Consider the following 21,491-nt stretch of genomic DNA (forward strand, 5'->3'; position numbering starts at 1 on the left):
GTCATTGGATTCATTTCCAGACATTGTCATGCATTTTTAATTATGTTATAAATGTGTTGCATCCCAAATTAAGAGCTACTTGAAATCTAAATTACATTCCGAATAATTCCAGATTTTGTGATTGTGTTTGTAAGCAGTGGAAGACTCACATATTGTTGCTGTTTAAACTTCAAAAATAAAACAGATTTGAGTCAGATATAATATTTGCTGTTTGTCTTAACAGGTTAAAGAGATTTACCTTGTTTACTGAAGATAGGAAGACTAACTGGTACCTCTGAGGAAATGTACCATAAGAAGTTTATTTAGGAAGCCAATCGTTTTGTTTTATTTTATTAATGAGTAACTCCAGAACTTTGTTATGACACATTCCTAGTGTTTAGACATTGAAATGAAAATGTGAGAAACAAAAACACAATTTCCATGTTTAAGTGAGTGAGTGTTATTTTTTCCCCAAAAGTATTTTGGAATAGTTGTGGAATACTTGTAGAAAAGGTTTTACATACAGAAAATATTTACATAAATAGAATCATAGTAACAAATAATTAATCAAATAGTTCACCCAAAAATATATTGTCAACACTCACCCTCAAGACATTCCAAACCTGTATGACCTATTTTCTTCTACACAAAAGAAGAAAAAAGCACAAAAACTAAATTTCTCAAAATATTTCCTTTGTGTTCCAGAAAAGAAAGTAAGTCAAACATGTTTGGAATGAATGAATGAGGCATTTACATGACACAAGTAAATTATGGCAGAATAAAATTTTTGGGGGTAAACTATCTCTTTAAATGGTCAAGCACTGTCTTGTAACAGTGTGTGAGTGGTTTAAAGTGCACACTCACGGGTTGGTCTTGCTGAGGCAGAAGAACGCACTGCCCTCTGGGATTGGTAGAACTTTCTCTTTAGAAGGAGTGAAGTCAGCAACATTGAGCTGAGCTTTCCCTTCTTCCAGCAGAGAAGAACAGAAAGAAAGAGAGAGGGAGAGATAGACAGAGAGAAACTCTGTTAATGCGATCACAGTCTAGCTCTATCTAGCCAACACTAAACCTCAGGACACTCAGCAAGAGGGACTGTTAGTGCAATGAGTGTGTGCTGTAATTATGGTCACAAATGTCTCTAAATCACTACCAAACTTTTCAGAATAAACAAACTGTCCCAAAGCAATATGCTGTCTTAATGTTTGTGCACTGTACCTTCATCATCTCCCTCTTCAGGCTCCTCCTCTTCCTCGTACTCATCGTCAATGTCCACCTGTTGAAAACAGAATGAAAGAAAGACCTCAATGTGATAATTGTTCAACAACAACAAAGACAGAGGAGTTTGATTTCCATACCTTCACCTCTCCGTTCTCTCCTTCACCTTCACCTTCACCGTCACCCTCTCCCTCTTTTGTTTCTCTGTCAGGATCAACAGAATCGCATGTCAGAATTTTCATTTGTTTTTGAATATACAGAACAGTGGGTGAAAATGCTTCTATTTTGCATTTTTCTAAAATAAATCATTATCAGCGTAATTTCAGTAAAATGTTAAAATGAAAAATAAACATGAACGTCAGGACGTTTTAGTGTTTGGTTTATCTCCCTTTAGCTTTAATGAAAGAATCGTAATTCTTATTACTTCATAAGGTGCCTATTATAGATTTTTTTTCTTTTAAACCCCTTTTCTTTTTTCTTTTTCTAGGTTTAAGTGGGATTTTGAATCTCAGATTTTCAGTGTGAACTTTTGGACCCCACTGTGTATGTTTAAGAATAGTAAATGTGTATGCTGTCATATTTAGAAAGACAGATGAGTTCAGATTTGGTAATATGATCTGAAATTATCTAAAAACACACTCATTCTTCTTATTGTCTCCATCCCCTCCTGCTAAGTTGTCGACAGCGATGGCCAAGAAGACGTTCAGTAGGATATCTTAGAGAGCAGCAGTTAAGACCCAACAAAAACACAAACAGAAAGATGACAAACGACAAAAAACATCAACAAACCAGAAATCAGGATTTGCAGTAGGGATTGTAAGATATGTTTGCTTTTTAATCAGTGAACAATGACGCCAGTTGCTGAAATAGTGTTAAGTTGAAAACTAGTACACAACTGCATTGATGTATCTCAAACAGTAAAGCACAACACTAACAACGCAAAGGCTGTGGGTTCGATTCCCAGGGAATGCATTATTCAATCAAATGTATTCTGTACCTAGTATGCAGTGTTGCTTTGTTAATAAATATACATGAATAAAACTGTTGATGTTTTGTTGATGATATCAGATAAACAAAATGAAAGCATAATAAATAAGCAAATAAAAATTGGTTTCAGACAGAAAAGGATACAGTTACCACAAATGAACAAAATCACATAGTAAAGACAAACGATCATTCCAGGGAAAACCGGGCCTCCATATGCCATGATACCATCATACATTACTACATTCCAGTCTTCACCTGTTAAGATCTGTAGAGAAAAAAAGACCTACATTTAGCAAAAAAAAAATTTTAAATTACATTTAAAGCACTGACTTCCTTAGGATTCTTAACTTTCTTAACCTTTGAGCAGAACTTCATACTTTAAAAGCATCACCTTTCTTTGAAAAAGACATTGTAAATGTCAGATTTTTAATTATTTCAATTTTTCTTTATTCGTGAATAATATGATTAGGAAAATTTCTGCTTAATAAATAACAGAATACAATGTTCCCTTTCATGGAACTTCGAACTGCGTCCTCTAGGGGTCGCTAAAACAACAGCTAATAGCGTTCTATAAATAAACGTGCATGTGTGACCAGTGCTGTGGGACAGTGCACATGCCATGTCAGTAAGGTGATGTTTGTAAACACCTACATACCCTGAACGTCAGTGAGCCAGTCTGGTTGGTTATAATGTTCAGAGGCACTGAGAGCAGTGTTGAGGAAGACTAGGATCAGCACTAACCAATAGAACGTCACAGATTTCACTGCTGTACGACAGTTTCTACGAATGCAACGGTTCCAGCGGCGCAGGGCACGACTAAGCAAACACACACACAAACAAAAAAATACTAATCACTGTATAGATTTTTTTTAAACATTCATATGAAAAATTACAATATATATATATAATGTAATGTAATATATAATATAAAAGTCATGAACCATGCGATCAAAGCAATTTTATAGGGCATGTATTGCAAAAAATTATTTACATAATCCATATTTTTGTCCTTTCTGACAGAATAAAATATCTAAATATATTTAAAACAATAGAAATGCACTTTTAAAACAAAACTGCATAACATAAGACTAGTTTTCAGAGAATATATCTTAAAGCAAGAGTACACCAAAAACTGAAAATCCTGTCATCACTTACTCACCCTCAAGTGGTTTCATCCCTGTATAAGTTTATTTCTTTTGCTGAACAAAAAAGATATTTTGAAGAACAAAAGAGTTGATGCTCCCCATTGACTTCCATAGTATTGTTTTTTCCATAAACAACTGTCAACTGTTTGATTAACCATATTCTCCTAAATTTAATCTTTTGAGTTTAACAGAAAAAAAGAAACTCATACAGGTTTGGAATAACTTGAAGGTAAGTAAATGATGACAACATTTTCAGTTTTGGGTGAACTGTCCCTTTAAGTTTATTAAAGGAATAGTTAACCCAAAAATGAAAATTTGCTGAAATTTTACTCACCTTCAGGCCATCCAAGATGTAGATGAGTTTGTTTCTTCATCAGAACAGATTTGGAGAAATTTATTGTAACATCACATGCTCACCAATGGACATATCTTATATAAATGTATGAACACTCATTCTGACGGCACCCATTCACTGCAGAGGATTCTCACTTGGTGAGCAAGTGATGAAATGCTAAATTTATCCAAATCTGTTCTGATGAAGAAATAAACGTATCTACATCTTGGATAGCATGAGGGTAAGTAACCTTTTAGCTCATTTAAATTTTTAGGTAAACTAATCCTTTAAGTTTGATTTTTTTTTTTGCATTGTTTTATACATGAACTTCTAAGAATAAACTAAATTTAGCTAGATTTAAGCTTTAAACAAGAAAAAAAATACAGTGTATTTTCTAAAGTAAAGTTTATATATCCAGTAGATGGACCCTGAACTACTAGTCTGTCCTCACAATGACTCACCAGCACGGGATCTTCATAATGTGAGCGCTGAAGTAAAAGGACAGTGAACAAAACAAAACAAAACAAAACGACAATGAGCTCAAAGACAAGCACAACACAGAGCAATTGGCAAAATGTGCACTTTGATGCATTGCGCTTAACAAAGATCCAGTTCAGATACTGAAACAAAGACAGCCAAAGAAACCCAGAGTAATGAACTGACTTGCAAGAGCACAACGAATACAAAGAAAAGAGAACATAATGAGCTGCAACTGAGAAATTAAGGGATGACACTCCATTATGGCTGATAACAACTTCCATTAGTAAGCTGGCAGGACAACGCAATGACAAATGTTGTGTGTTATGCTGTTTCTAATTATAGTGGGTATGTATGTGTGCGTATATTATTACCAGCAAGCAGCACAACAATCAGTGTGTTCCTCATCTATGTTTTCAGTGTTCTCAGAGGCCGTTTCACTGGCTGGAAGACTTGCTATAGCATGGGAAAAAACAGGAAGAGAGTGAAAGATACACAGAAAAGGATAGGTATGAGAGACAAAGAGAAAGAATAATGTCGACCACACATTGACACAGTTGACACAGAAAAGCAATCGCTATGCAATAGGGTCAAAGCACTTAATATGGGTCCAACCGAGAGATGTGATTTCTAGCTCCAGATGTAAATTACACAATTAGACCAGACAAAGTTGAGGGGGGCTATATATAGAACAGCGGGGGAGTGAAGGGGTCATGCGTCTGGTTCTGATTGGCCGTACCGTGGGTTTCGTTTGAGTGGCTGAACCAGCCGAATTTCCCCCTCTTCTTATCAGCTAGGTCACGCAAGGTCACACCTGAGGGGAGATTGAAAGATCCAGAGAGAGAAAAAGAGTGAGAGACATGGAATAGAACAAAATGAGAAATGGAACAGATGGAAAAGCAGGTGGTGGGTGGGGAAATCTTTACCTCAAACATCAATAGTGAGATGAGATGTTTAATGTATATTGGGTACTCAGTTTACTATATTTTTTAACTGGACCTCAGCACAACTTCCACACAATTACAGTGCATTAAGTACAAAATTAGTTGTTCCAATTTAACAGACTTTAAGTATACCAGTTTAGTATACTAAAAGTATAATTGCAGGGTATTTTTATTAAGTACACAAATATGTAAATGTCTTTGTAGTATACTTAGCATTAAATAAATGTATTTCAAATACATTTTATATTTATTTTCACTAGGGCAGTTAAAGGTAAAATGTGTAATTTCTGCCACTCCAAACTGAGATGTACAAATAATGATTCATCTTTTGGGGTCCAGTTATATTGGTATTATTTATATAACAGAATAGTATTTATTATTATTTTAAATACACTTTATTTTACATTTTCATTTTACTTTAGGTTTCATTTCATGCTTTTTGTCCTTTTTATTAGTCCTTTTTATTATTTTTTTATTCAGTTGCCAATGTTTTAAGTTTGAGTTTTTCATTTAATATTGACATCTTATTTTTAATTATTTCAGCTTTATTTCTATTAACAAAAACAGTTTGTAAGAGGGTGCATGTTTTACATTACATTTTAATTAAATGTGCACAATATATATATATTATAGTATATAGATACAGTATATAGTCTATATAGTAAATACAGGTGCATCTCAATAAATTAGAATATCGTGGAAAAGTTCATTTATTTCAGTAATTCAACTCAAATTGTGAAACTCGTGTATTACATAAATTAAATGCACACAGACTGAAGTAGTTTAAGTCTTTGGTTCTTTTAATTTATTTTTATTTTATATTATATGCCTCATTTTGCTTTCAAAATAATGGTCAGAAATCATAAGATTAATAACAATTATTTTATTCTATTGACAACCATAGTTTCAAACACTAAGAAACACTACATCTGACATTAATAGTGGTTAAAAAATAATGCAAAGTAAATATTCTACAGATAATATTTGAATTACTTGCTTTGGACTTAGTCTTTATAATATGATGCTTACTACTTTACTCATATGATGTGAATGAGTCATTATACATCAAATTATATAGCTGTCATTCCATTTTAGTTAGGAGGCCCTCAGAAAGGGATCAACAGATTTGGGGTCCTTGGGATCAAAAACCCTGTCTTACTTAATTGTCTCTGTATGGTAAACTGGTATAGGAGAAACAGGTGATCAACAATGAACAAGTGATATCAAGGACAAAGGGGTATAGATGGTTAAACAGAGGAAGAGATCTCACGTCTGTTCCCGTCTTCATCAAACTCATCAATGTCCTCAGCCTGAGTGATCCAGTCCATATATCCACACAGATCCTCCTCCATCTGCTGTTTCTCACGAAGCTTCTGGAAATCTCCGCGAGCTTTCGCCTTCTCTCTCTCCTTAGAGAATTCTCTACACACAAGTATTGCCTGTTAGACAAGCAAAACAAACGCACACACGCACAATACACACTGTGGACTTTCACACTCTGTTTAACGGAGAGGTAAGCAGCACAAGGCAGAATCTTTGGGGAATTCTGTTGTCTGCAGGAAATCAAACTCTGCAAATCTGCTATTCTCAGCATCTGGAGATTGTTCCATTAAGGTGAGTAAAAATATCTGATATCTGCTGCTGCTGTCCTCTGTTAAACGATCACAGATATGCAAACAAGTTACAATGCACAGTTTATGATGTAATGAAATGCAGAAGTCTTAGCTCATAAATATTAATTGGGTTATGGACTAACTGTTTTAATACATAAATTGTCACATGTGATGTATCTATCATGGTATTCATGCTTTCAGAGTCAAAACTGAAACATAAACAATAACATTACAGTTAGAAATTAGGATCATAAATAGGCATTAATAAATAAGTACACTACCATTCAAAACTTTGGAGTCAGTAAGACATTAATACTTTTATTCTGAAAGGATGGATTAAACTGAGCAAAAGTTACAGGAAAGATATTTATGTTAAAAAAGATTTAAAATAAATGCTGTACTTTTGGACATTCTATTCATCAAACAATCCTGAAAAAAATTCACACTCATCACCATTTTCACAAAAAAATTAAAATTTGAATTAAGCTTAAAATATTTAACAAAAATATTTAAGATTGAGTAATGGCTGCTGAAAAAATAAGGTTTGCCATAACAGGAATAACTTTTTAAAATATATAAAAATTTTAAAAATAACTCTTTTAAATTGTAATAATATTTTACAATATTACTGTTTTTCTGTATTTTTGATCATTGGTGAGCATAAAAAACTTCTTTCAAAAACATATCAATGATCCCAAACTTTTGAAGGCATTCCCAGAAAATGCTTGAACTGATAAAATATTTAAAAAAGTGTTCGGGACAAAGTCAGCCACAAAAAGTGATGACAACCGTACACACTTGCCCATAAACACATTGATCCTATCAACTCACCCGCTCAACACACCCAACACAAGGTTGAGAACAAAGAAGGATCCAAAGATGACCAGGCTTACAAAGTAAACCCATGGCAGCTCAAAACCAATTGCATCATTCATCTACAGAGAAGGACACACAGGCAAAGGCAACTGTATCAGTGTCATACACAATCACTTCCATAAAAGATAATTATGGACCATTACAGTCAATCTGAAGACACAGTTTACGTAGTTACCCAGTACAAGACGTCTGTCCAGCCTTCCATTGTGATGCACTGGAACACTGTTAACATGGCAAAGAAGAAGTTATCAAAGTTAGTGATGCCACCGTTCGGTCCATCCCACTTTCCCCTGCACTCGGAGCCATTGGCAGCACACTGGCGACCGTGACCCGCATACGCACACGGGACTGGATCATCATCTGCATAATTATCTGGGAAAGATAAGAGACAGACAGATGGAGTAAGACAGAGAGTGACAGAAAATACACTTAAATATTTTATGTGAGTGTGTGTAGTTACCTGTGCCTATAAAATAGCAGGTGTGATGCATTCGTCCAATGAAGAGCTCCAATCCGATGATGGCATAGATGATGATGACAAAGAGGACAAGCAGAGAGATGTGCAGCAGGGGAACCATTGCCTTCATGATGGAGTTTAACACAATCTGCAGGCCTGCACACAAACAGAGCAGAAAAATCCTCATAATAGAGCACAATCTGTAACCCAAAATCTGTATTTTTGCATAAAAAGAAACATTCCCATTCTGACTGTTTTTGTCCATTATATCAGTTTAGTATTTTATTATTTTTGCAAATAATGTAATAGTCAGCATTTCGACAAGACTTGTTTATTTATTTTAGGCCAATTTTTCAATTACTAACATGGCATATACACAAATGTTCGAAAGTTTGGGGTCAGTAAGATATGTTTATGTCCCTTAGTTTACCCAGACATGCATGAATTTGATCACAAATACAGTAATGTTGTGAAATATTATTACAATTATATTTTAAAATGCAAATTATTCCTGTAATGGCAATCACATACATTTTTGTAACAATGTAATGTGCTGTCGTCCCTTTTGAGCAATTTAATGCAGCATTGCTGAATAAAAGTAGTAATTTCTCTTTTAAAAAAATCTTACTGACTCCAAACATTTGAAAGGAAGTCTAATTTTAGTCAACAAAAACATTTTATTTGAAAATAATGTTCAACATGACAAAATGTGTGACTTGTCACACCATGAATAACCATCAAAATAAAATAAAAAAATCTGTATCAACATTTTTTCACACATTTTATATAAATGACTGACTGACTGAGTGGTTGATAGATTGATTGACTGACACCAACATCAATTTACCTTAATCAAGACAATGGCAGCCAGAACATAATAGCACTACAGATGTACATAGTGAGGATTTTTTAATGTGTGTTTTCTGGCAAAAGTAATGGGTATTTGAACAAGAAGTGTCTTAGTTCAATGTCACCTTGGCTTAATGGGAGAAGTGCCAGGATTAACGTGCAGGTGAGCACATGAGGGAGAGATACCATCATACATGCCAGTAGGCAGGAAAGATCCACACCAGCTTCTAAATGTACTATGGTGGAATAAGTCAATGGTTAACATGATCCTGTTTTCTGCCATCTTGACCAGCTTCGCCAGAGCTCTGTTGTACAGTAGCTAATGGAATTGTGTTTTCAGCACCATGGACAGCGCTCTTTGAAATCATCACCTTAGTATTGTAAAGATACAAGCAATAAATGGCTTTTTGGTTAGTTGGTCAATAGCCCCTTTGACCACACATACACATTCAGACTTTACTGGTAAATTAGCGTTAAGAGATCATGTGTGAACAGGACCTTTTTAAAAATACCGGTAAATTCGTTCTGGCAATTTACGGGTATGAGAAGTTGTAACATTACCAGTAAATTGCCAGAATAATGCTATGCGTGAACGCAGAATGTAGATTAGCGGTACGTATGAGCACATACAAGTTCAGAACACGCTGACATAAGACATCTACTCTGGGCCAATCATAACATTCTGACGCAGATGACGCATTTACTCCGCGCTGTGTAGTTCAGTTTGAAATCGTCTAATGACGTCTCTGGGCCAAAAGCAGTTGCATGAATGTGAACGCTTGACACAAAAATGAAAACATCAATAAAACACTGACCGCGCGTATACCCTTCCATGCTTACAAACACAACACCAGGAGGTGCAACTGTTTAAAGGTCATTTCTGGTTAATGATGTCACAGAATTTACCGGTAATTTGAAACCGATGTATGAATGGTGCTTTACTGGTAAAACCACGAAACGTCGTTGCCTGTGTGAACAGCACATTTTTTAATTTACCGGTAAAGTCGTTCAGGTAATTTCATGGCAATTTACTGGTATTACTTTGTGAAAGGGGCTAATGATTCAGGAGCGTGTGTCAGCGGGCCTGATTTTGAAATGACTGCAAAACAGCACAGCTGCTGGTTGCAACCATAAGTCAAGCTCATTGGTGAGGATGCTGAATGAATCTATAGACCCAAGTATGACTATAGAGAGGTCAGGCTACACCAGCCTCTCTGATCACTGCACAAATATTGTAACTGTTCAAAACACTGGTGCATCACACAAGCACATATACTCCATACAAAACATCTCAGAATACCTTCTTAGGAGCACAATAACACTCTTGTGTGGAGAAAATACCATTAAATAGTTCATAGCAATGTAAACCCGATTAAATCAGGCATAAAATTAAATTGCTTCATTTTCTTTGTATTACAAACACAAACTCACTGGGCACTCCTGAAACCAGTCTGAGGGGTCGTAAGACTCTGAAGGCTCGGAGAGCTTTGACATCCAGACCTCCCGGTTTCCCCGGCGTGTGGGAAGTTGTTTCACCAGATTTATGAGTAGCAGTCTCTAATACCACACTGAACAACCTGCAAAATACAAACAACAAAAACAAATGTACATAAATATGGTTCATTAAATACATATTAAATAATAAAATGTATAATGTAATATTAAAGGTAAAATTATGATGAACTTCAAATATTTGTCAAATGAAAGATTAAAAACATTTGAATGCAGACAGTTTTCATATGTTAAATCTTATATTTAATCATATTTATAAATTTAGTTTGAATATTCAGTTTAATTTCACTTTAATTTCAATTTTTCACTTTCTTATATAAAAAACTAAAACTAAAAATAGACCAAAATTAGATGCCACGTTACTCGTATTAATAAAACTGACTAAAACTAATGAATATGAGATGACAAAGGTGAAAAAAAAATAAAAAAGTCCAGTCCAATTTCCAAATGAAATTGGGTGTTTACTATTGTCCTTTTGCATTACTGACACACTATTGTCCTATTTAACACTGTAAAGCTGCTTCGACACAATCTGTATTGTTAAAAGCGCTATATAAATAAAGGTGACTTGACTTGACTAGTCTGATTCCTGAACAAATGGCACTTATGAGCCGGTTCTTTTTAGGAAGTCAAAAACATACAGCTTGACCAGTGTCACCCGATTCCCAAACAAATGACTCTTATGAACTGGCTCTTTAAAGTGGCTTGAAAACATACAGCGTGACTAGCAAAATTCTATTCCCAAATGAACGTACTGAAGTGTTGTGGAAGCTGGCTGGGCAACAATATTTGTGGCACCTATCCCAGCTATCTTTGTGCTTTCATGCATACACACGCATGAACAAATACTCTTGGGATGGCATCAGTATTATAAGCAGCAGTACTATGAAGTGTAATACCGTGTGTTTGGAACAGATCCACCTGCCCATTAGCGGTTCTGTCTGTGAGCTTAATGAAATCTCCAATCAATACCAAAAAAAAGCTCTCAAAATTATACTCAAAAAGGCGATAAATGCCTGGCACAGTCATCTTCCTTTAGATAATTAACCATCACTCTGACCAACTGGCCATTAATGACCTCAGAACAGCTGTTTAGGCCCATTTTAGCAGGATGGACAGAGCTCTGGGGATTGTCGCTCTTTAAATACACTCTACGGTGTGCGCAGGAAAAAAATGAGTTTAAATAGCGACATACTATGAAAGACTGATTCTTTTTTAAGTGGATGAAACATGTATTTACACACTTCACATACACACACATTTACCACAGGGATGTAAAGCCTGGTGTGTGAAATTAAGGGTAGTGCCTATTCTCTGTAGGTCAGATTAGGACACAATGAGAGAGCGAGAAAGCGGGAGAGTGAGGATTGACAGACAGATCTGACCAGATAATCTGAGAGGGAGAGGTTGAGAAAAGGGAGAAATGAGGGGGAAAAGGAGGTAAAGAGAACAGCGGGACAAGAGTAGTATTGTGAATAAGAGAGCTGCTGCTGGCCATTACACAACCTGAATAAAAATCATCTATGAAAATTAATATGCAAGTGAATCATGAGAGGAAAGGCTGTGATGTCACTCTGGTTATTATTTTTAAATGAAAAAGACAGTAAACAAACAAATGGGGATGGATAGAGCAGTGAAGATGGTGCCGTACCCTACAATGACGATGACAAAGTCCAGTAAATTCCAGCCGTTGCGGATGTAGGAGCTTGGGTGCATGACAAGGCCATACGCAAGGATCTTCAGAAACGTCTCGATGGTGAAGATGATCAAAAACACATATTCAACTTGTTCCTGGAGAGACACAAAGAGAACAGAAAAGGTCAAACACACACATATACACATCAGATTGTAATTTTAAAAATGATTGTGAAAGGTTGAGAACACTAGTATTTTCACCATCTAAAAAAATGGTTTTAAGTCAGTTATTTCTATCTTTTGCTGTAGCGTGTCAGTAGGAAATATCAGTTTACATTTCCAAACACTAATTTTGCCATTAATTGTAATAATCCAGTGAGATTTTGACAACAGCCAGTGCTCCACACAAAGATCTGATCTGATCATCATCCAGTCTGTCTGGAATGACATGAAGAAACAGAACAAACTGAGACAGACTCAATCCAGAAGAACTGTGGCAACGTCTCCAAGATGCTTCGAGAGACCTACCTGCAAAGCTACCTGAAAAAATATGCGCAGGTGCACCTATAGAGCAAAAGCTGCTTTAAACACAAAGAATGCTCACACCAAATGTTGATTTAATTTAGTTAATAGAAGTTAATTGATAAAGAAAAACTATTTATGGCATAATTTTTGACAGCATCCTCATTTTACAGCATTTTTACACAAGTGCCTAAAACTTTTAAAAGTACTGTAGCTTTGCAGATAGGTTTCTTGAAGCATCTTACAGACGTTGCCACAGTTCTTCTGGATTTAGTCTGTCTCAGTTTCTTCATGTCATTCCAGACAGGCTGGACTTAACTTCATAATGATACAATCTTATATCCAATTATATAAAAGGTTTTAATAATTTTTGCCCTCATTATTTTATTTTAAATGAATTAAATGACAAAAAATGTTTTTAACTAAAATATTCCATGTAGTCGTTCAATTAATATGGCCACAAATCTGACAAGAAAGCTTGAGGCACACAAATCATTCCATCAAATCAATATTCAAAAGCAGATGCAATAAAAATAGCATATTTAGCATATTAATTGTTGACAGTAAAAAATTATGCTGTATATTTAGGAAAGTGTGTGCACTGGTGTGACCCCATGACCTGTTCACAACACAACGAGTGAGAGAGACAAAAGAGGGCCGGTCCTGAGTTTCAAAATGGGGAATCTGTGAGTGTTTCAAAGGATTACTAATCTATCATCCTCTCCTTTCTCTCCCTCCTTCTCGTTTGCCACTGCTGGTGTATGGCAGCAGCCTGTCCACTGTGGCGGCACACTTTTGTGCACACACATACTCCCTCCACATAAACAAACATATAGACAGAAACAGCAAATTAACCACAAAAAAAACCCCACACCATCTGTACAAGACAGAGGACAATACCATATGGACAATAATAACCATACTCGCACAAACTGCTTTCCTTGATTTAATGTAAAGTGGCATACAGCATAAACTTCCATTTGCTGGACCATATGTCTCTGTCTAAAGTAAGCAGAAGCTTTAAGCAAACCGACAGGAACAGAACATCCATGAACTATTTCTGAGGCTCTCAACTGCATATTCCCTTTCTTAGATGAGCAGACAGACCATGACAGCATTCAAAATCATTCTTTGGCAGACAAATAAATGCAGTTAATTTGCATAAATAATAATAATAAATAATATGTTTAAATATATATATAATCTGCAGGCTAGGAAAATTAAACTATAGGCAATGTTTTGACTTCTAAAAGTCACTATTCAGTGTTTTTTGTTTTGTTTTACACAACAGTGAAATGTCTTTGAATTATCTTATTTTGGAAACTTTTCTCAGCACATATTGATATGTGCAATTAATCGCAATTAATTAGTCTGCAAATCATCTAATTATTTCAATTAAAACTTGCAGTCGATTGACAGCCCTGGTAATTAGACATACAAGCTTAGAGTGCTGAATGCCTTTGAGTAATGAACCGAAGACAACAATATGATGGACAGTAAAATATAACAAACAATATGGCAGAGGGAAAGACCAACCAGCTCTGTGAGAGAAGAGACTGACAGCAAACACACACTCATTAAATACATGCCCCCTCCTTTGCACCTGGAATCCAGGATGTGGCTTTAAGCATCAGAACAAAGATGGAGAGCGAGAGAGAGAGGGACGGGGTGATGGGGGAAGGGTGATGAGAGACAGGGGAGGAAGAGTAAGCTGCTTATCGGGACCAAGAGAATTTAGAGCAGCCAAACGAACAGGCAGTTTGTACAATCTCCCCTGACCACCACTCTCTCTGCTCTTTCTCTTTTACATCATTTGGGTGTCCTGTTATCCTACAAATATACAAAGAGGAAGACTAACTCTTATCAAGCATTATTCTGTTTTCCGATTTCAATGCAAACTTGTTTCCTCTGTGGGTATTATTGGAACTTTGTGGACTTTAACTGAAGGGACAGTTCACCCAAATATTAAAATAATGATGTCATCATTTACTCACCCTCATGAGTCATTTAAAAATTATATGACTTTCTTTCTACTGTGGAACATAAAAGGTGATATTTTGAGAAATGTCTTGTCAGAGGGTCTCAATGTCATTCTTCAAAGTATCTTCTTTCATGTTCCACAGAAGAAGGTCAAACAGGTTTGGAATAAAATTAAGATGAGTAAATATGTCCAACAGTGAACATACTTATACTGTATAACAGAAGAGAATTTGTAATTTGTTCATTACCATTATCCATTAAGAATAATTTTTGAAGGATCGTGTGTCACTAAGACTGGAGTAATGGATGCTGAAAATTTAGCTATGCCATAACAGGAATAAATTAGTTATTTTAACGAGTTTAATTCATTAGGAATAAATTAGTTATTTTAAATTGTAATAATTTCTCATAATATCGCCATTTTTACTTTAATTTTGATCAAATAAATGCAGCTTTGATAAGCATAAGAGACTTCTTCCAAAAACATGAAAAAGTTGTATTTAAAGCAAACTTTGACCTGTGTGTGTATATATTGAAATGTAACAATGAAACGAAAACATGAAATATAACAACTGCAATGAAAAGAAAGGCTAAATACTATGAACTTCATATCACAGCATATGCTACTGAGTATTAGCATTAGTCACAGTGTTACTGAAAAGCACTGTGACTGCAGGAATACCCATAAGCCCTTGTACTTGAATAATTTTGTCATGTTTGTTTGGTCAAAGCAGAGGGACTAATGTAATGAGTATGTTTTTATTTATGTATTTATTTTTATAATTAAAAGATATTTTAGCTCTATTTCTTTATCGATGTTTTATTATAAAAATGTAAGTCACCATTAGGTTCCCTTTTGCTAATATTTCAGTTTTTTTTTCAAAGAAAATGGTTTCAAAGTGGTTGACACAAAGGTTCACTGCAATTACTTAAAACCAAAGCATATATGCTTACTTTAAACATCAACACTATTATTTTGCTTCCTAGAAAACATTGGTGTTTTTCTCTTGATATGTAAATCTAGTCTGTATGCAATTCAGCAAGTGAATATTACAACCCCACAAAAAAAGCTGACTCTGGAAGAAAACACTGTAATTCGTTCATTAGCTCACAGCTCACTACACTGTGATCTTTCATCTGGGATGCACATTATGCCCTGTTGTGGCTCTTTTGTCACTGCGGTGTCACTTCTCTTACATTTGAATGCAAATTCTTCTTCTATAAAAAGAAAGCGGTGCTCTGATGGGACAGGCATGAGGCAATGCCCGAGGGGGCTTGTGTTCATGGTCCTGATCACATGCAACTCGATTGGTCTCCTCTCTCTCATTTCCACTCTTTCTCTTCCTGTTTCTCTCACACAAGCCTTAGGGAAGATCCCCTCCACTGCAGAACTTCACAACACGTCGAGCATTTCAGTACGAATGGGGCGCAGTCATACGCGCCTGTACACTCGAGATGACAGCGGGACAAACTCTGAGGCTCACATCAGCAAAGATTTGGCAAAGTCCAGTGAAAGTGCTAGTGTGCCGAGATGTGAAGAAAGGATTTCTGGACTTAAACGAAAGGTGTTTCATTTGGTCCAACCCCTACTGAGAAACAATAGCTAGGGGCGCTTCTCTTTCGTTTACGATTTCTCTCTCATCTCAGTGACCTTTGTATGCCCAAATGAAGCTGTAGTACGCACAAGCTCATGCAGCCTCGCATTGTTGCATGCCTCACTGCAGCCGTGGAGAAAAAAGGCACTCTGCTTCCTCGATGCCACTAACGTGCAAGCAAATTAAAGCCTTACAGTCTCAGATACAGGTGCCAACATCACAGTAACACAGGGAGATTTAAACCAAAAATTTAAATTTAAAGGGAGAGTTAAACAAAAAATGAAAATGATGTCACCACTTACTCATCCTCATGTCAAAAATTTCTCTTTTTTGCCCATACAATGAAAGTCGGTGGAGACAAATGTTCAAAATGTCTTCTTTTGTGTTTCACAGAAGAAATAAAGTCATGCAGATTTGGAAAAGCATGAGGGTGAGTAAACAATGACGGAACTGTGCCTTTAAGAATGGCTGCTGAGTGGATCAAATGTGACGCTCTCTGATGGGATACAATGAGAGGTTGTTAGATGAGGGGGATTACAGAGTAATACCACATCATCAAACAGCAAAAAAGAAGGGTTTTTACCTCAAAATGGCAACTGATTTTCAAACTGTTATATTCAAAGTACAAAGCTTCTAGAAATTTCTGACACTGGGACAGCAGTAGGACTCAAAATAGTGTGGCTAAAGTGAGTCACATGACAAAACGCTCTTGCTTGAGGCCAATGCCCCTATGTGTGTGTGTGTGTGTGTGTGTGTGTGTGTTTCTCTGTGCATTTGTTTGTATTTTCAGAAGGATAACAAAATGCACACTAAACTTAACCAAATTTAGTACTAAATTGTCACAATATAGCTGTTTTTATCATATTTTTCATTAAATACATGCATTGGGGAGCAAAATAAATCAAATAACTTTTTTTTTTAAACTACTGACCCCCCAAAAGTATACATTATTACTAATAGCATACAATAGTAGCTTACATTCTACATAAAATGTAAAGTTCCATACATTCTTAACTTGAGTTATCATGTCTTCCTGTCCAAGCATCAACAAATGTCTTTCTTTGAAATGACTCCACTGTTATCTTTTCTGTTTTAATAAAAATTGTTTTAATCAAATCACACCAGCATTCTGAGGGCAGAAAAATTACAAATATTGTGTCCATTCTGAACATGTGGTTGCAATATTACACAAAATTAAAGCCCCTGTTCTTCTGTTTAGACATACTGTAAAACTAGTCAGAATAGATCTAGCTAAGAAATGAACAAAAACTTCTTCAAAGTTTTTTGAGAAAAAGAGCAGAGCTCAAATCCAACACATCTGAAACAGGAAACAACCACCCAGAGAGCTACCAAAAGACACAGCAGAATGAGACCAGAAAAGACCAGCTAGGACAAACCATTAGAAAAGAAATGTATATTACATAATACATAAACACACATGCTTCTGAGTCTGACTGCACCTGAGATCCATAACACACCTCCCAAATGGGTCAGCAGGAATTCGGTCAGCGCTCTGTTCCGGGCACCATCCCAATATATCTGATTATGAAACAACACCTGGGAAGGGAAACACCTTTTCGCTCTCTCTGGTGGCTATTGCACACTTTTACCTATTTACAATATACAATTTTTCAAACCATATCTCATGGTGGAGCTGGGGGTGGAGCTGAGCGTTCCCACAAGGTTCAATAAAATACACTAAAGGAACTATACTGAAGGAACTCACCATTAATGTTTGCACAAAAACCTAGAAGTTGGTTGTCCATGAATGTTCTTCAATCCCTTTTCAGTTCTAAGCTGAACTGAAATTCACACCACCCCAATTTCACAGTCGAGAGAGAGCAATACTTACAAGGTCATGGTTGGTGGCGTTCGAGTCGTCTTCGGGAAAAGGCTTGGAGACCCCCAGAGCAACACAGTTAGCGAAGATGGCCAGAAGAATAAAGATATCAAATGGTCTGGAGTCACATGTTAAGGTAAATGTGATCTTATTAGAGTGCCATTACATTCAACAGGCATTATTTAGCAAGTTACAACGTGTTTTTACAACAGATAGAGGTAAACTGTTTGAAAGCTTAAAAGTAGTAGTTTAAGCTATGTTTTCTGTCATTGACTGAGTTGTAATGGATACTTCCACTCTACAAGGTGAAGGGCGGCCCTGCGGATGGGGTTGTTTAATTTAAGGCAGAAAAGAGCTCTGGGCGCGCGTTGGACTTGGTTGGAGCCCTGGACCTGCTTCTTCACATGGTGACTCTTCTTCTTCTGCGTTCCAGTGGAGCTGGTGGTGGAGTTGAGCGTTTCCGTACGGTTCATCTTCGGCCGTTCATTCTCCTCCCACTCGTCTGTTTCTTCCTCATTGCCCTCTACTCCTCCACCTCCCTCCTCCTCCTCCTCCTCCTCCTCTTCCGCTTCGCCACCACCCTCCTCTTCCTCATTGGAGTACCCATTCCCTAAAGAGAGAGGTTTAGTCACTTAATGAAGGGTCATATGTCTGGATGACACAGCAAACAACCAGTCTCTGAACGAAAATTAACTAATGAATTGGCAATGAGTGACAAGGATGCATTAAATTGATCAAAAGTAACAGTAAAGACGTTTGCAATGTTACAAAAGATTTGTTTCAATCAAATGCTGAACTTTTGAACTTTCTACTAATCAAAGAACCCTAAAAAAATAATGTATTAGGTTTTCCACAAAAATCATGATTTTCACAAAAATATTAAGCAGCACAACTGTTTTCAACATTGATAATGATAAGAAATCAGCATATTAGAATGATTTCAGAAGGATCGTATGACAGTGAACCCTGGAGTAACGGCTGCTGAAAATTCAGCTTCGCTATCACAGGAATAAATTACATTTTAAAATACATTAAATTAGAAACATTATATTACTGTTTTTACTGTCTTTTTGATCAAATATATGTAGCCTCCTCGAGCATCAGAGACTTCAAAAACACTAAAACTTCTTATCAACCCCAAACCTTTGAACTTTAAAGTTCACTTTAAAGCACCAATAAGAACATACATTAAGCAAACATGTGCTATTTTAGTACTGTCGGTAGAGTTTCCTATAAAAGTGAAACCCCCCCAAAAAATCTCCTGTTGCCTGCCTTGTCCTGAGATGTGATAAAGCATCAAACAAAAAAAGCTTCTCTCCTACAGTATGTTAATAAAACATTTTTTTCCAACCTAGCAAGCTTAGTCACTTAGTTTGAATAAAATCGCATTGGTCCAAAATACTGCTTCACATTACATCAATCCTGATTGGCTGGGATTGTGTGAACTTTTCTTCGAGTGTCGACAGAAATGACTTGTTATTTGTCACCAGAGCTTAACAATAAGGATTTTTTTTCCCGCTCACTTGCGTGCCAGGAGTTCAAATTTCTACTTGCTTATTTGCCCTAAACCAATAACAATATAGTAATTGGAAATGTATCATCTTAAATGTATAATATTTAAATTTTTATTGTTCATTTTACAAAAAATAAAAAAAATCTTACTCTTACACATTTTTAATTCATGTAATTTTTTTCTTTTAGATTGTTATTTTTGCCTTTATTATGATAGAACAGTGTAGAGCTGATAGGAGGTGAAGTGGGAGAGTTGGAGGGTGTAGGATCAGGAAAGGTCCACGAGCCAGTACTCGAACTCGGGACATCTGTGTCACAACAGTGCTGTATGTCAGCACGCTGCCCACAAGACTATCTGCATCGACTCATTCATAAAAAATTTTATCAAACTTAAGATATAGGACTGACCCATCAGGGCAGGTGACAGTTCAGTTAACAGTTAAACTGCCCTGGCCTGAAACTCTCCTAAACTGCCGCAGGCCAATGGGTCATCCTTATTGTTGAGTTATGGGTCTCATCACATCACACCTGTTTAGGATGCAATGTAAAGAGTAACAAGTATTGGTTAGAAAGAGTACTGTAAGTCACTCAATTTTACTATATTTTCCATGGCAATGTCTATCTGAATAGTTGCTACAACAAGAGTTCCTCATAATCTGGACACAGGAAAGGAGTGAGCGATAGAGAGTGAAGTAACTAAAAACTATGAAACTCGAATGACTCTGGTCATATTAAAGAGGGTGAGCAACATAAAGAAGACAATGCTTTCTAATCTGCCACAGTCTCTGATGAACGGGAGGCCTCTGCACTAGGTGAGGAGAACCACACAGTAACAGCTGTGACCTACTTCCCACTGTGAGAGGGGGTGCAGAGCTGGATTCTGGGCCAGCGGTTTCATATGTGAGTACCTGTGGATTCATGATGTTAGCCTCTAGCACAGCTAGCTGACAGCTAACAGAGAGAGTCATGGGTAGGGGGAGGGGCAGGAGAGAGAGATTGCGAGGACACTGTGCAGATAGCGAATTATAACTTCATTATATGCATAAGACCTCAGTGAGACTGAAGGGAATTCTATCAGCCAGAGATAACAGCAATCAGTACTTTCATTGAACATTTAAAATGGGCAGGCAGGAGAGAGAAATAAACTCCTGTGTGAGGTCTGTAAAGTGAGCTATCATGACTGCTGCGCTGCGCTGATAAAGACACGCACCAAATGAAAATTGAGGGGCCAATTTAGCACATCATTAAAATAAGGTGTTATGAAAAAATATTTTTTGTTTTGGCTGCAGCTCTGTGTAACCCTTACTATGACGGCTAACATAAGCCAACAGGCTCTCTTCTACTTTAAAGACAGGTTTGTTGGGTTTTCAATCATGGTATTATATTTGTCCATAATTTCACACATAGGAGTGAGTTTGAAATTCGAAGTTATGAAATTTACATAAACAAGTTTTTATCGATGTCTATTTCTGAACATAATGAATAAACAAAACTGACCTCAAAAGCATGAACCTGCCATTTAATTTTCATCCGTAATTTAATACCACGACAGTGAGCTGCAACTCCTATAGGCCTAGTTGTGTGGCTGTGGATACTGAGACAATTTCATGATTCCCATTGAAGATTAAACAAGCATGAAGCTTATTTTCTTTGGCAAGATAGTTTGTATGGATTTAACCAAAAAATGTATAAATAAATAAATAATTAAAAATATTATTACATTGCAACGACAGCATTATTTTTCAGTTGAAGGCAACAACACCAATTTAAGTGCTCTGCATATTGCTACATAGGTTAATGCTTTTGCATATTATCTATATTTTATTTATCTTAATGGAGTGACCTAAATGGTGTAGAAACATGTGCAAAGAGACACATACAGCAACTCTCATGTGCAGACTTGTTTCTAAAGCAGAAGGATTTGGTTCTTGAGCTAGTTAGGGATCAAAGATTAGAGGCCCATTTAATCAAACTTACTACTAGCAGAATATTAATTTGCCATCTCCAGAGGCCCTGCAT

At 36.3% G+C, this 21,491-nt stretch overlaps 1 protein-coding gene across 1 annotated transcript in view; it reads right to left on the bottom strand.

Annotated features, from left to right (window-relative positions):
- The window catches only part of cacna1fb (calcium channel, voltage-dependent, L type, alpha 1F subunit), a 45,324-nt gene that overhangs the window by 22,492 nt on the left and 1,341 nt on the right, over window positions 1-21,491 (bottom strand). Inside the window, exons 2-18 of the mRNA XM_016231124.1 lie at window positions 18,252-18,570; window positions 17,973-18,078; window positions 12,040-12,179; window positions 10,308-10,453; window positions 8,031-8,183; window positions 7,746-7,942; window positions 7,526-7,629; window positions 6,352-6,503; window positions 4,877-4,951; window positions 4,512-4,593; window positions 4,122-4,148; window positions 2,844-2,997; window positions 2,326-2,446; window positions 1,834-1,909; window positions 1,335-1,398; window positions 1,195-1,252; window positions 844-946 (exon numbers count right to left, since the gene is read on the bottom strand). Coding sequence (XP_016086610.1) covers window positions 844-946; window positions 1,195-1,252; window positions 1,335-1,398; window positions 1,834-1,909; window positions 2,326-2,446; window positions 2,844-2,997; window positions 4,122-4,148; window positions 4,512-4,593; window positions 4,877-4,951; window positions 6,352-6,503; window positions 7,526-7,629; window positions 7,746-7,942; window positions 8,031-8,183; window positions 10,308-10,453; window positions 12,040-12,179; window positions 17,973-18,078; window positions 18,252-18,570 — 2,077 coding nt within the window. The remainder of the gene's footprint in view (window positions 1-843; window positions 947-1,194; window positions 1,253-1,334; window positions 1,399-1,833; window positions 1,910-2,325; window positions 2,447-2,843; window positions 2,998-4,121; window positions 4,149-4,511; window positions 4,594-4,876; window positions 4,952-6,351; window positions 6,504-7,525; window positions 7,630-7,745; window positions 7,943-8,030; window positions 8,184-10,307; window positions 10,454-12,039; window positions 12,180-17,972; window positions 18,079-18,251; window positions 18,571-21,491) is intronic.

The sequence above is a fragment of the Sinocyclocheilus grahami genome, unplaced genomic scaffold, assembly GCF_001515645.1.
Source record: "Sinocyclocheilus grahami isolate Dianchi unplaced genomic scaffold, SAMN03320097.WGS_v1.1 scaffold384.1, whole genome shotgun sequence".
Classification (NCBI taxonomy): Eukaryota; Metazoa; Chordata; class Actinopteri; order Cypriniformes; family Cyprinidae; genus Sinocyclocheilus; species Sinocyclocheilus grahami.